The sequence below is a fragment of the Sus scrofa genome, chromosome X (genome assembly GCF_054392235.1).
Source record: "Sus scrofa isolate SSC_HxYL_T2T_F1_AM1 chromosome X, Sscrofa_HxYL_maternal_Yorkshire_Landrace_v2.0, whole genome shotgun sequence".
NCBI classification, from domain to species: Eukaryota; Metazoa; Chordata; class Mammalia; order Artiodactyla; family Suidae; genus Sus; species Sus scrofa.
Genome location: NC_139401.1, coordinates 68729956 through 68745894, shown reverse-complemented (window position 1 = coordinate 68745894; position 15939 = coordinate 68729956). Strand labels below are relative to the sequence as shown.

Sequence of the window (15939 nt, the reverse complement as noted above, 5' to 3'; positions counted from 1 at the left end):
AACCATGGATCCCGATGAAATGCCTACTGTGCCCTGCTGCCCCCTCGACTCCACCACTGGACTCGAGACTGGAGCCCCATGGGGGATTGAATTTGGTCCCAGAAGAGCCATACGTCGCTGTGCCCGCTGCCACAACCACGGCATTACTGACCAAATCAAGGACCAGGAGCACTTGTGCCTCTTCCAGGCCTGCGAGTGTCACAAGTGTGTCCTCTTCTCGTGAGTACGGTGTTTGACAGGAGGAAGGGAGTGGGCCTCCTCTAAAGGTGACTGACTCTAGACCTGCAATCCCTCCCTCCGCCCCCCTCCCCCGCCCCGGTTTAGGGAACACTGCAGCATCTTGCCTGCTGAGAGTGCCTTGAAGACAATGCAGGAGCTGCACCTAAAGAGGCAACTGACTCAAGGACTGATAAAGAGTGGGACCACCTCTCCCAAAGCTCACAGCCATGTCAAGAAGTCATCCATTCAAACAGGAGTCCTCAGTGAGTGTCTCTGGCCAGGGACAGATTCTGAGTTTGGGTGTAGGGAGCACGAGTGGTTCTGTCACCAGTCCTGCACCTGATGTCTTTCTTTCTTTTCCTTTTTTTTTTTTTTTCAATTTTATGGTCGCACTCGTGGCATGTGGAAGTTCCCTGGCCAGGGATCGAATCCCAGCCACAGCTGTGGTGATGCCAGATCCTTTAACCCACTGCACCAGGCCGGGATCAAATGTGCACCTGAGCAGAGACCCAAGCCCCTGCAGTTGGATTCTCAACCCACTGGGCCACGGCAGGAACTCCCCTGCCACCCGATTTCAGTGTGGCTTCAGGAAAGTTACTCCTTGGGCCTTAGCTTCCCCAACTATAAAATATTAATATTTTATTAATATAATATCAATATTATCTACCAAGTGCTGGTGGGAAGGAGAGATCTGGGGGGCGGGGGGAGTCAATGTATTTGCAGTGGGATGAGACCTCAGATTGGGAGTGAGGCGGGGTGGGGTGGGGTCAGGGGGAAAGGTTCATCTCACCTGTCCCCAGTCTCTCACAGCTGGGAAGGCGCTCATCACACCCCAGCTTGAGGCCCACCCCTGTTCAACCCCGGGGAGAGAAGTGTGGGGCCAGTCCAGGAGGCCCCCACCTCAGCCACGGCCCAGACCCCTTCCTCTGTCTCCTGAAGACCTGGGTACCGTCTCTAACCCTACTGCAACTTGCCATGTGACCCTGAGGGGGGAAAAAAAACCCACTTCTCTCTGGGCCTCCTAGTCCCCGGTCCCAAAATAAAGACTCAGACTAGCTGGTCTTCAAGGTCTTCTCAGCTCTGACATTCGGGTCTCCTAGCCTCATCCCCAAACATGCTCACATCTGCTCTCTATTGCTGGCTTGCTTCCTGATCCAACCTGTGCTCTCTGCTCCTGCAGGCAAGCTCCCAAGATGCTCTGCTGATCGGTCAGGCATTGGAATTTTTGTCTCTGTCCTGGACTCCAGCACCCTTGAAGAAGCAACTAACAATTTCACTTTCCAGGAAGTCACACAGGCCCCCTGCCCTGCCCAGCAGGTGAGTAGAGTGAGAAGGACCTTGGAGCTAGTTGTGTATTGTCTTATTGGGTACCGGACCTTGTGCGTAAGGCCAAGGCTTAAGCCTCCGCAGGGACTCGGGTCTCTCTCCACAGAGGTGCACGTTTGATCCTGGCCCAGTGCAGTGGGTTAAAGGGTCCGGCATTGCTGAAGCCGTGGCTGGGAGCTAGAAGGAGGAGGTGGAGGAAGTGTGGTAGAGGGGTAGGAGGAGAGGAAGAGGAGAAGGTGACATCTCAGACTAATGGGCCACCATAGGGCTCTCCCAGCTTTGCCATTTCCTATTTGTGAGACTTTGGACAAGTGACTTTTAATCTCTGAGCCTCTGTTTCCTCTCTGTGTACTGAGAGGGAAAATATTCTACACCTGTAGCATTGACAAGAGGACTAGGGAGTTTTGAAAAAGCTGGCAGGAATTAGTGTCCTGGGGAAGAGACAGCCCCAACGGAAAAGAAAACAGGCCAAGCAGAGGAAGGGACTTGTCCAAGCCACAATGACTAATGGCCAGCAGGCATTAAGATCCACACCCAGACATTGCAGAATCCTGCCCCTCTCTGTCTACTGGTAGTATGTGTCTGCCAGAGGGTTAAATCCCCTGGCCTCTCCTCTCCTTGCTCCTACATGTTCAGCTCTGGTCCTCCAGCCCTGTGCCACCCTTAACCATCTTCTACTGCTGCTACAGATTCTGGGCAAATCATGGGCGTCCAGAGCCCTGGCAGGGGCCACGTTTAGTGAATGAAAAGATCAGAAGGCCTCAGGCTGGCCGGGAACTGGGGACTGAAGGGGCACAGGGAGGTGTGGGTTCCCAGCTCCCATCCTCTCACATCTTTTGCTTTGCAGGCTCCTAAAACTTCTGACCAGGACTCAGATTCTGCCTCCTTAGAGTGGCAGCGGAAGCTGGAAGCGGCTGAGGCTCTGCTGACTCTGAGAGAATCCTCCCAGGCTCCTTCTGGGCCCACCCCCCTGCTCCAGCCCAGTGCTGCACCAGGTAGCCTGGTCTTTGAAAGAAGAACATGGGGTCGGGGGTTGTTAGGAAATGGGAGGGTGCTGTGGTAAGCAAAGCCTGACTGAGAAATCAAGATCAGAGGGGGTTTGAACCTCGATGGGCCCAGGCAGCCAAGCCCCTCAGTCTGACGCTTCAGGTGGCCATAGACGGTCGTTCAGTGAATCATCGATTGGTCGAGCTCTGTGCTCAACAAGCAAATGTCCAGTGCCCTGATGTCAAGAAACAAGGGAAGTTGAGTCCCTGAGAGTGGCAGGGACTTGCCCTAGGGCATGCACCATATCAAGTGGAAGAACCAGTCTCCCGACTCCCAGCCCAGAGCCTTCTATTCAGACCCCTGCAGCCTGCTGCAATCTGGGGAGGACATACGTAGGTGATAAGAGCCTAGTCTGGAAGGAGATTTGGTCCCTGCCTTCAGGGAGCTTCCAGTCTCCATGCGGAGCCTGCATGCCCTCACAAGCTGTGTTTTGAGGCTAAATCTCAACAATGACCCTGGAGAGGAAGGACTGAAGAGGAGACAGACACCCAGGGAGGCTGAGAGGGAAGGCTGCGCACTACCAGACCAAAGTGGTGGGTGCGGTATGGTGTGTGAGTGAAGCAGCAACCCTGGAGGAACTGCTGGAACAGGGCGGATGAAGGTGGCGAGGTTACCAGTCACCGAGGTCTGGCATGCCAGGCTTAGGAGGTTAGACTGGCAACTGTGGCTGAGGAGGAGCCAGGGAATGTCTGAACTAGGGAGGAGCATATTCAGAGACCCTGAGCTTGACAAAAAGAAATGTGGCGGCGATGATGGAGGGATTGGAGGAGGCAAGACTTGAGATAGGCAAATCAGCAAGGAAGAGCTCTGTGCAATATAGTCCAGGTGACAAAGCCTTGATTGGGTGGGACAAAGAAGAGGGGAGAGCTGGGAGGGGAAATGCATGTGACCTGGCCCTGACCCCTTCCTTTCTGTCTACAGCTCCTGCTGGAGAGAGAGGACTTCAGCCTCCGAGTCGCTCTCTCCGTCCCAGGCCGGCCAGCTCCATTTCTCTGCCTATTGGACATGTGGGGTGCATCTCCCTCTTGAGCTAGAAGCCCAGAGGGGGAGAACTCACTAGAATATTGCCTATTTATGCATTTGCAAAATGCTTAATATCCAAAATTCTTAATGTCTTTTCTTTTAAGCCTTTAAGCGCTTTTTATAAGCTTTCAGACCCTTTTTATTATATGGGGCAATTCCTTGGTTGAGAGTGGATATTCTTGTACCTCCATCCTTTACTCTCTTGGATCCTGGGGCTTTTTAATGTCTCTTAAGAAAACAGGGTTGTGCAATCTAAGCTGATCAGTCTCTAAATAGGGTTCTGTGTGAGTTCATATGTTCATCTGCCAGAGTTTTTATTTGGCTCGTGATTGCAAACATACTGGCACGCTCATGTACTTATCCATGCATGTGAAGACCTGAGGACGTTTTCATTTTGTGTCTAGGTTTGTGTGTGTGAGAAAATAATAAACCCGTGTTGAAAGGCACTGAGATAAAGGAGCTGTTTGTTACCACAGTATAACTTAGACTATCCTGACTCTAACAGACTTGTTCAATTCCCTTTTCAAAGGGAGAATCACTTTACTCAATAAATGGGATTTGTTAACACAGCTAGATGAGAAAATGGTAGAGAAAAAAACGGTAGGGGATTTAGTCATTCAGCAAGTAAGTGCCTACCCTCTGTCTGGCATAGACTGCTTCCAGTTGTCCAGAGGGCCACAAGTTGAGATGTCTGCAGGATCAAGCAGATTATATAAATGAGTGGAGCAGGCCAGATGGGGTCTGGCCAATTGACAGCGCTTGCTCTACCTAAGGGGGCAGCTGTCACTTGGCTCTAGCCAATTGTTACCATGCAGGATGTGGACTCATTACTGCCACATCTCCTGATTTTTCAAGAAAAGATGAAATTCTAGATTTCTATGTAAAACATCTCAATTTTCAAATGTTGGCTCTGATTTCCTCTTTAAGCCCTTTACGTGGGCCAAACAAAACATCCAAGCAGGCCAGCTTTGGCCAATGGAATGCCAGTTTGATTCTAGCCCAATATGCATTTTACAGTCAGGGAAATTGAAGCCAATCGGGACAGGAAGAATCAAAGAGGGGAGGTGAATTAGACGCAGAGCCTACTTTGGAAGGGCCAAGGAAATACAAAGAAGAATCATTATCATTTAGTTATTCCGTATTCACTGTACACTAAGCACGTATAACCTCACAGCAGCTCTGTAAGCTAAGCATTATTATCACACTTCTACATATGAGGAAATGCACTCAAAGAGTAAAAGTAACTTGTACAAGTGTCTTAAGGGAAATTTTTAGCCAACGATCCTGGGGGTGGGGTGGGGTGGGGGGGACTCCCTTCTCTTGGCCTTTCCCTAAATTAAGCAATAATTTACTTTTTTTTTTACAAGGAAAAAATAAAGGAAAAGTAAAATAATATACTTTTTTTTTTTTTAACAAAGCATTGAGTGAGAGAGAGGTTCAAAACCTGAAGCGGCAGACCCCCAGTCAGAAAGGTCTTTCAAAAATCATCCCTTTTATTTTGTACTCAAAGTAACAATACGCGGTAATCAATCAGCTCTTACTTGCACTTGTTTCTCAGTCCTCTGCTGATGTTCATGATCCTGCCTACCCACTCCCGCCACCCCCACACACGTGTTGAGCTATATGCCTTTTTAAAAAGTCTCCTAATGGTATAGTATGGGCAGCTTAGGACATTGTTATAAATGCTAGATACCAAACATCTTTTGTGAACTATCCTTTGTTCGCTACTCCAGTTCACAGGGTTTTTCTGTTTGTTTGTTTCTGTTTTTGTTTTTGATTTTTGTCTTTTTGCCTTTTCTAGGGCCACTCCCATGGCATATGGAGGTTCCCAGGCTAGGGGTCTATTCAGAGCTGTAGCCGCCGGCCTACCCCAGAGCCACAGCAACGCCAGATCTGAGCCGCGTCTGCGACCTACACCACAGCTCATGGCAACGCCAGATCCTTAACCCACTGAGCAAGGGCAGGGACCGAACCCGCAACCTCATGGCTCCTAGTCGGACTTGTTAACCACTGCGCCACTACGGGAACTCCCAGTTCACGGGTTTAAAATATCACTTTATATAACAGTGTCAGCTAGCTCTTGACTCTAGTCTGTTATATAATAGCATTGGTTGGGCCTGAGGATATCCACCACACCAGAGGACATGGAGAGTGGATAAATCTCAACCAGTGCTATGCAGGGATATGTTTAACAACAGGCTCTGGATCTGGGGTGAGGGAGGGGAAGGAAGGTTGGAAGAAACACCGTGTGTTGTCGCATTTGCCAGTTTCAAGCTACCAACGTGATGTCCTTTAATGCAGATTTGGGAAGAGATGGACTTCTACCACTCAGTTACATTAAGTATACATAATCTCAAGAATATACATTATAGTAAAATGTAGGAAAGTAATTAGGGATTGTTGACTTTTGGATATATATTATGTTCATTTTCAATATAATGTATGTAATATAATCATCACTTTATTCAATTTAGTTCTTAATAACAGCTGTGTATAAGAGCTGGCTCACAAAATCCCCAAAAGTGTGGCAGTCACCTGTTATGTTCCAGTAAGAGTCTCCTCCAGCACTCTACTGCTTTCAACTCTTTCCCAGAAAGGCACCTCTTCCAAAGCAGGTCACACTAACACTGCAAGGCTGTAAAGGGTTGTTCCCTCTGGTTTCTGAGAAAGAACAGCCTAAAGGGTGGAGAAAGTATTCATTATTAACAACAACAACAAAAAAAATGGAATGATCTGAAGCAAATATTGAGCAAAATGAATTGCCAAAATTGTTTATGGGCAAATGTACCTTCTCAGCTAAAGGCCAGAATAAGCAAGACTCATGGAGAGATGTAGTTAATAGATTTCTTAAAGGCTAAAGGAATGGGGCAACTGGTGTTACTAGGCCATAGGATCTCTATCTCTCATCAAGAGACAGGCATTCATTACATTCTCTCCTCCTTCTCAGATGAACGCTGCATAATCTACATTAACTTCTCCACCTTCCCTTTCTTCACTTGAAAACATGTCCTTCATTGTTACTACGTTACACAGCAGATCTCTAAAACACACTCATCTTGTACAACTGTAAATTTATACCCGTTACACCATAACTCTTCATAGCCCCTTTCCCCCATCCCCTGGCAACCACTGTTCTACCGTCTGCTTCTACAAGTTTGACTGTTTCTGACACTTCGTGTAAGAGATATTGTGCACTTAGAAATTTGTAAAGAGGATACATCTCATGTTAAGTTTCCTTATTGCAAGAAAGCAAAGTCAAAAGAAACCAAAACAAAATAACAAAGGAACACGAGGAAGCTTTTGAAGGTGATGGGTATATTTATTGCGGAGGCAGTAACATGGATGTATGCACTTGTCCAAACTCATCAAATTTTATGCATTAATACATGCAGGGTTATATATACAAATTATACCTCAATAAAGCTGAAAAAAACAGTATCCTTGAGGTCATTCCATAGTGCTCTCTAGGGACATCCCTCACTCTTTGCAACAGGTACAGAGCATGCCATCGTGTGGATGCACGCTAACTTAGTCTGCTAATCTTTTATTGATGGACTTGGGTTGTACCTACACTTGCTATTAAAAATACAGCTGTGATGAATAGGCTTGTGGCATCATCTTTAGCAATTTTTATCAAAATGTCCTTGAGATCGATCCCTAGATGTACTATTGCTGAATAAAGGGTAAAAACACATACAATCTTGCTCATTACTGCCAAATCCTCTTTCTTAAAGGTTGTACCTATTGCCTTTTCTCCATCAGTGTATGAAGAATACAAATTTTCCTAGAGTTTCTCAGGTAGTGTTGCCAGGATTTTGAATTTTGGCGATCTGATAGGTGATAAATGGTATATCAGTGTATTTTTTAACCTGCATTTTTCTAAACGTGAACAAGATTGCACACCTTTTTTTGTGTGTTTAAAACCCATTCCCATTTTCTTTTTCCTCCTGTACTATTAATTGATATTTGGGATCCAATTTCTATAGGGTCTTTGGTCTTTTCTTCTCTTCAAAAAAGATCTTTATATCTTAGGGGTATACTAGGATGCTTGCCCCCCCCCTTTTTTTCCTCTGATAGAAGTTGAAAATATTTTCTCCAGTCTTTATGCATCTTTTTCCCCCCTAGATTTATGATGTTTTAAAGAAAAATTTGCCATGTAAAAGCATTTTATGTTTATGCAGGCAAATTCATCAATATTTCCCCTTATTTCTTCTGGATTTTTATTCACAGTTAGGAGGATTTTTCTCATTCTTAGAGTATGGAGGAATATGTCTTGTAGTACCAAATGGTTTTGAATTTTACATTCTAAACTCTAGTCCACTTGGAATTTATCCTCATGTATGGCATGAGGAAAAGATCCAATTATTCCAACATCCCTTGTTTAAAAGTGTGGGAGTGACTTTCATGGGAGTGACTTCATGAAGATGGTAGAATAGGAAGCAGCAGGCTCTCCTCCCTCCACAGAGATATTGAGTTAACAACAATTTATGGATCAGCATAACTCAGTGAGAACTCCAGACACTGGTTCAGAGGCTACAGCACTCAGGCCATTGTAAAACTAAGAAGTGATCCTAGAGAAAGCGGTAGGAAGATCTTCTGTGTATGGAAAGGAAGCCTGTTTGGCCTCCTCCCTGTATGCAGCATGGCATGGAGAAAGGAGTAGGAAATGCCCCATTTGGGGGCCCTAGTATGGGGAGGAAACAAAAGAGTGGACTGCACACCCAAGGTATGGCTTGTTCAGGGGCTTCCTGAGGGACTGGTTTCTGTCTTGCCTGACTCAGAGCACAGAGGGGACAGGTGCTAGAATTTGGAAGGTGCTGACAACAGAGGCCAGCAGCACATTAGAGCTGCAATTCCACAGGCAAACGCCAGGGGGAGAAAGAGATCAGAAAAGGTTTGAGAGGTCCTACTACCCCCAGCAGGACTGATTGGTGATAACTTTCCCATGTATAAACCTAGTGTACAAAGACTGGGAGAGGTGGTTGTTTGTTGTTTATTTGTTTTTTTTCCCCTCAAAATGCCCAAATTCCAGCAAAAGATTACAGGGCATTCAAAGGAAGAGACAAACATGGCCCAATCAAAGGAACCAAATAAGTCTCCAGAAACCAACCCTAAAGTAACTCAGATCTATGAGCTGCCTGAGAGAGAATTTTAAATGACTGGCATAAAAATACTCAAAGAGCTAAAAGAAAACACAGATAGATAACTAAACAATATCATGGAAAGGACACCTGAACAAAATGAAAATATCAATAAAAATGGAAACTATAAAAAGGAACCAAGCAGAAATTCTGGAGGTGAAAAATGCAATAATTGAACTGAAAATTTCCTGAGAGCAGTTCAACAGCAAACTTGAGTAGAGAGAGGAAAGAATCAGTGAACTTGAAGATGGTTCACCTGAAATCATTGAGTCAGAGGGAGACAAAGAAAAAAGAATGAAGAAGAGCATATAAAGCCTAAGTGACTATGGGACAGTATCAAAAAGACTACTATACACATTGTGGGATTACCAGAAACAGAGGAGAGAGAGAAGGGGGCAGAGACAGTTTATTTGAAGAAATAAAGACTGAAACATTCCCAGATCTGAGGAAAGAGATGGACACACAGATTCAGGAAGCTTAGAGAACTCCAAGTTGCATAAGCGCAAAGAGAACCACGCTGAGACACATTATAAACAAACTGTCTAAAGTCGAAGACATAGAGGGCAGCTTGAAAGCACCAGGAGAAAAGCAAATTTCACATGTAAGGGAGCATCCATAAGATTATCACTGGGCTTCTCAGTGGAAACTTAATATTGAGCATCAAAACGAGTCTTGAGAAATTGAAGAAGATTGAAATCATACAAAGGATCTCTTCTAATGACCATGGGATCAAAGAATTCAATAGCAGAGGGATAACTTGAAAATCCAAAAACGTGTGGAAATTAAACAACATACTCTTAAACAACCAGTGGATCAAAGAAGTCACAATAGAAGTTAGAAAATGCCTTGAGACAAATAAATATGAAGGCACAACATTTTGAAGCCAATGGGGTGCAGTAAAGGCAGTGCTAAGAGGCAATGTTATATAGTTGTATATGCATATGTTCGAAAGAAAGCTAATCTGAAATCAGCAAGTCAACTTTACCCTTCAAAAAAACTAGAAAAATAAGAACAAAATAAACCTAGAGTTAGCAGGAGGAAGGAAATAATGAAGAGTGCAGAAGAGATAAGCAAAAATAGAGAATAGAAAAATATCCTTGAAACTAACTATTGATTTTTTTAAAAAGCCAACAAAATTTACAAACCCTTAGCTAGATTGACACTAGAAACAAGAGAGAAAAGTCTCAAATTACTAAAATCAGAACTAAAAGAGACATTATAAAAGATGCAACAGAAATAAAAAGAATTATAAGGAAACTATTTTAAACTTTTGTGTGCCAACAAATGGGGTAACCTAGAAAAAAATAATGGTACGGTCCTAAAATGTAGCCTACCAAGACCGAGATTGAATCATGAAGAAATAGAAAATCTGAACAGACCAATAACAAGGAAAGAGATTGACTAATCCACAACCTCCCAATAAAGAAAATCCCCAGACCAGCTGGCTTCCCTGCCGAATTCTACCCATTATTTTAAGAAGAATTAATGCCAATCTTTCTCAAACTCTACCAAAACCCTACTAAGAGGAGGAAACACTCCCAAATTCATTTTATGAGGTCAATGTGACCCTGATGCAAGAAAAGAAATCTCCAGGCCAATATGCCTGACGAAAGCAGACGCAAAAACAAACAAACAAACAAACAAACACCTCAACAAAATATTAGCACGGTGAGTTCAACAGCACTGGAAAAGGATCATACACCATGATCAAGTAGAGTTTTTTCCCCCAGAATGCAAGGACAGTTCAACATACAAAAATCAATCCGTTTAACATCCCACATTAACGGAATGAAGAACAAAAATCACATGAACACCTCAAATGATGTATAGATATATATTTGACTGAATTCAGCATGCATTCACAATAAAAAACACAATGAATTGGATATAGAAGGGAAAGAAGACACCTCAGCATAGTAAAGACCACATATGACAAGCCCACAGCTAACATCATACTAAATGGTGAAAGGTCTAAAGCTTTTTCTCTAATGTCAGGAACAAGACAAGCATGCCCACTCTCAACACTCATATTCAACATTGTAGTGGGAGGCCTAGCCAAAGCAAGCAGGCAATAAAGAGAAATAAAAAGCATCAGAATCAAAAGTGAAGAAGTAAAATTGTCTCTGTTTGCAGATGACCTGGTCTTACATACAGAAGATCCTAAAGATACCACCAAAAATACTGTTAGAACTAATCCTTGAAATCAGCGGAGTTTCAGAATACAAAAATCCACATACAGAAACCAGGTGGTTTCCTAGGCACTAACAACGAACTACCTGAAAAAGAAAAAAAGAAAACAGTTCCGTTTACAATGGCATAAAAGACAACAATGTTCTTGGGATTAAATTTAGCCAAGGACGTCAGCAATCTCTGTGCCGAAAACTCTGGGACACTGATGATAGAAATTGAATGAGGCACGAATAAATGGAAATATAGTCAGTATTCATGGTTTGAAAGAATTATTAATTTGGGGTTTCCTGTCGTGGCTCTGTGGTTAATGAATCCGACTGGGAACCATGAAGCTGCGGATTCCATCCCTGGCCTCGCTCGGTGGGTTAATGATTCGGCGTTGCCATGAGCTGTGATGTAGGACACAGATGCAGCTTGGATATTCCGTGGCTGTGGCTGTGGTGTCAGCTGGCGGCTACAGCTCTGATTAGACCCCTGGCCTGGGAACCTCCATATGCTGCAGGTGTGGCCCTGGAAAAGACAAAAAATAAATAAATAAAAGAATTATTAATTTTTTAATTAAGGTAAATTCAACATACAATATTATATTTGTTTCAAGTGTACAATATAATTATTCAATACTTGTATGTATTGCAAAATGCTCACCAAAATAAATCTAGTTAACTTCCATCACCATATGTAGTTACAGTTTTTTTTCTTGTGATGAGAACTTTTCAGATTTATTCTCTCGGCAATGTTCAACTATGCAATACAGTATTATTAACTGTATTCACCCTGCTGTACATTACATTCCCACGACATTTATTTTATAACTGGAAGTTTGTACCTTTTGATTGCCTTCACCCAGCCCCCCACCCTCTGCCTCTAGAAACCACTCACCTGTGTTCCGTATATATGGGCTTGGTTTTCTTTGCCAGACATCAAACCCATGCCACATCAGCAATCCAATCCACTGCAGTGACAATGCCAGATCCTTAACCCACTGAGCAAGGCCAGGGTTTGAACCCACATGCTCATGGATACTATGTCAGGTTCTTAACCCATTGAGCCACAACAGGAGCTCCTGAGAGCCTACTCTGTCTGGGAGGCCTTCACATATACAATCACATCCACCTTGCACAAAAGCCCTGTGACCCTCATGGATAGGAGGGGCCAAGTTGTATAACTTCTGGAAAAGACTAGTGGATTTAATTTTGTATTTATGTCCATCTGTCACTTACCTGGGTTTACTTGTATACTGAAGTATGTAGGGGGAAAATAAAAGACTGCAGAAACCACAAAAACGCTTGTTAAGTTATTACTCCATATATATTACATTATGTTAATTATTGTGCTGTTGGGGATAGGAGTATGAACAAGATACACAGGCTCTGGCCAAGAGATGACAGTGGGTAGGGGGATTGGATTAAGTCATGTAAGTTAACCAAACAGCACCTATAGTTCAGTATGTTGTGAAAGATACCTAACAAGCATGGAATGAGGGTGACTGGGGAAAAGAGGTAAGGATACTTGGTGGTGAGGTGTCATCAGACACCTGGAGGATAAGTGAAAAGGACAATGAAGATGTAGTGGGATAGAGAACCAGGTCATAAAACTATAGGCAGTGGGGCTGAGAGAATAAAATTTGGAATGGAAAAAATCTCTAAGGGACTCAGCTTGTCTCCATAAGTTGTTTCTGGAGACAGGATCAGGGGAAAGGGCTGTAAGAGAGGTTAACCAGATCTCCACACTGAGGATAGGGTAAATATAAAGAAACCCTTCTCATCTACCCAAGCAGCTCACAGTTTCATGAGGTAGTGAGTTAGCTACATTATTGGTGAGAAGGATGCTGCAGTGGAGGGGATACAACTTGGCCCCTCCTATCCATGAGGGTCACTGGGCTTTTGTGCAAGGTGGAAGTAATTGTATACATGAAGACCTCCAGGAGAGAGTAGGCTCTCAGTTTTTGGCACAGAGATTGCTGACGTCCTTGGCTAAATTTAATCCCAAGAACATTGTTGTCTTTTATGCCATTGTAAACGGAACTGTTTTCTTTTTTTCTTTTTCAGGTAGTTCGTTGTTAGTGCCTAGGAAACCACCTGGTTTCTGTATGTGGATTTTTGTATTCTGAAACTCCGCTGATTTCAAGGATTAGTTCTAACAGTATTTTTGGTGGTATCTTTAGGATCTTCTGTATGTAAGACCAGGTCATCTGCAAACAGAGACAATTTTACTTCTTCACTTTTGATTCTGATGCTTTTTATTTCTCTTTATTGCCTGCTTGCTTTGGCTAGGCCTCCCACTACAATGTTGAATATGAGTGTTGAGAGTGGGCATGCTTGTCTTGTTCCTGACATTAGAGAAAAAGCTTTAGACCTTTCACCATTTAGTATGATGTTAGCTGTGGGCTTGTCATATGTGGTCTTTACTATGCTGAGGTGTCTTCTTTCCCTTCTATATCCAATTCATTGTGTTTTTTATTGTGAATGCATGCTGAATTCAGTCAAATATATATCTATACATCATTTGAGGTGTTCATGTGATTTTTGTTCTTCATTCCGTTAATGTGGGATGTTAAACGGATTGATTTTTGTATGTTGAACTGTCCTTGCATTCTGGGGGAAAAAACTCTACTTGATCATGGTGTATGATCCTTTTCCAGTGCTGTTGAACTCACCGTGCTAATATTTTGTTGAGGTGTTTGTTTGTTTGTTTGTTTGTTTTTGCGTCTGCTTTCGTCAGGCATATTGGCCTGGAGATTTCTTTTCTTGCATCAGGGTCACATTGACCTCATAAAATGAATTTGGGAGTGTTTCCTCCTCTTAGTAGGGTTTTGGTAGAGTTTGAGAAAGATTGGCATTAATTCTTCTTAAAATAATGGGTAGAATTCGGCAGGGAAGCCAGCTGGTCTGGGGATTTTCTTTATTGGGAGGTTGTGGATTAGTCAATCTCTTTCCTTGTTATTGGTCTGTTCAGATTTTCTATTTCTTCATGATTCAATCTCGGTCTTGGTAGGCTACATTTTAGGACCGTACCATTATTTTTTTCTAGGTTACCCCATTTGTTGGCACACAAAAGTTTAAAATAGTTTCCTTATAATTCTTTTTATTTCTGTTGCATCTTTTATAATGTCTCTTTTAGTTCTGATTTTAGTAATTTGAGACTTTTCTCTCTTGTTTCTAGTGTCAATCTAGCTAAGGGTTTGTAAATTTTGTTGGCTTTTTAAAAAAATCAATAGTTAGTTTCAAGGATATTTTTCTATTCTCTATTTTTGCTTATCTCTTCTGCACTCTTCATTATTTCCTTCCTCCTGCTAACTCTAGGTTTATTTTGTTCTTATTTTTCTAGTTTTTTTGAAGGGTAAAGTTGACTTGCTGATTTCAGATTAGCTTTCTTTCGAACATATGCATATACAACTATATAACATTGCCTCTTAGCACTGCCTTTACTGCACCCCATTGGCTTCAAAATGTTGTGCCTTCATATTTATTTGTCTCAAGGCATTTTCTAACTTCTATTGTGACTTCTTTGATCCACTGGTTGTTTAAGAGTATGTTGTTTAATTTCCACACGTTTTTGGATTTTCAAGTTATCCCTCTGCTATTGAATTCTTTGATCCCATGGTCATTAGAAGAGATCCTTTGTATGATTTCAATCTTCTTCAATTTCTCAAGACTCGTTTTGATGCTCAATATTAAGTTTCCACTGAGAAGCCCAGTGATAATCTTATGGATGCTCCCTTACATGTGAAATTTGCTTTTCTCCTGGTGCTTTCAAGCTGCCCTCTATGTCTTCGACTTTAGACAGTTTGTTTATAATGTGTCTCAGCGTGGTTCTCTTTGCGCTTATGCAACTTGGAGTTCTCTAAGCTTCCTGAATCTGTGTGTCCATCTCTTTCCTCAGATCTGGGAATGTTTCAGTCTTTATTTCTTCAAATAAACTGTCTCTGCCCCCTTCTCTCTCTCCTCTGTTTCTGGTAATCCCACAATGTGTATAGTAGTCTTTTTGATACTGTCCCATAGTCACTTAGGCTTTATATGCTCTTCTTCATTCTTTTTTCTTTGTCTCCCTCTGACTCAATGATTTCAGGTGAACCATCTTCAAGTTCACTGATTCTTTCCTCTCTCTACTCAAGTTTGCTGTTGAACTGCTCTCAGGAAATTTTCAGTTCAATTATTGCATTTTTCACCTCCAGAATTTCTGCTTGGTTCCTTTTTATAGTTTCCATTTTTATTGATATTTTCATTTTGTTCAGGTGTCCTTTCCATGATATTGTTTAGTTATCTATCTGTGTTTTCTTTTAGCTCTTTGAGTATTTTTATGCCAGTCATTTAAAATTCTCTCTCAGGCAGCTCATAGATCTGAGTTACTTTAGGGTTGGTTTCTGGAGACTTATTTGGTTCCTTTGATTGGGCCATGTTTGTCTCTTCCTTTGAATGCCCTGTAATCTTTTGCTGGAATTTGGGCATTTTGAGGGGAAAAAAAACAAATAAACAACAAACAACCACCTCTCCCAGTCTTTGTACACTAGGTTTATACATGGGAAAGTTATCACCAATCAGTCCTGCTGGGGGTAGTAGGACCTCTCAAACCTTTTCTGATCTCTTTCTCCCCCTGGCGTTTGCCTGTGGAATTGCAGCTCTAATGTGCTGCTGGCCTCTGTTGTCAGCACCTTCCAAATTCTAGCACCTGTCCCCTCTGTGCTCTGAGTCAGGCAAGACAGAAACCAGTCCCTCAGGAAGCCCCTGAACAAGCCATACCTTGGGTGTGCAGTCCACTCTTTTGTTTCCTCCCCATACTAGGGCCCCCAAATGGGGCATTTCCTACTCCTTTCTCCATGCCATGCTGCATACAGGGAGGAGGCCAAACAGGCTTCCTTTCCATACACAGAAGATCTTCCTACCGCTTTCTCTAGGATTACTTCTTAGTTTTACAATGGCCTGAGTGCTGTAGCCTCTGAACCAGTGTCTGGAGTTCTCACTGAGTTATGCTGATCCATAAATTGTTGTTAACT

At 42.9% G+C, this 15939-nt stretch overlaps 1 protein-coding gene across 2 annotated transcripts in view; it reads left to right on the top strand.

Annotated features, from left to right (window-relative positions):
- Window positions 1-4063, top strand: part of LOC146394652 (doublesex- and mab-3-related transcription factor C2-like) — a 30136-nt gene extending 26073 nt beyond the window's left edge. For both annotated transcript variants that reach the window (XM_085008429.1, XM_085008430.1), the window contains exons 2-6: window positions 1-219; window positions 325-482; window positions 1400-1536; window positions 2393-2540; window positions 3514-4063. In XM_085008429.1, coding sequence (XP_084864555.1) covers window positions 5-219; window positions 325-482; window positions 1400-1536; window positions 2393-2540; window positions 3514-3626 — 771 coding nt within the window. In that variant the 5' untranslated portion in view covers window positions 1-4 and the 3' untranslated portion in view covers window positions 3627-4063. The remainder of the gene's footprint in view (window positions 220-324; window positions 483-1399; window positions 1537-2392; window positions 2541-3513) is intronic.
- Window positions 4064-15939: the final 11876 nt, after the last annotated feature.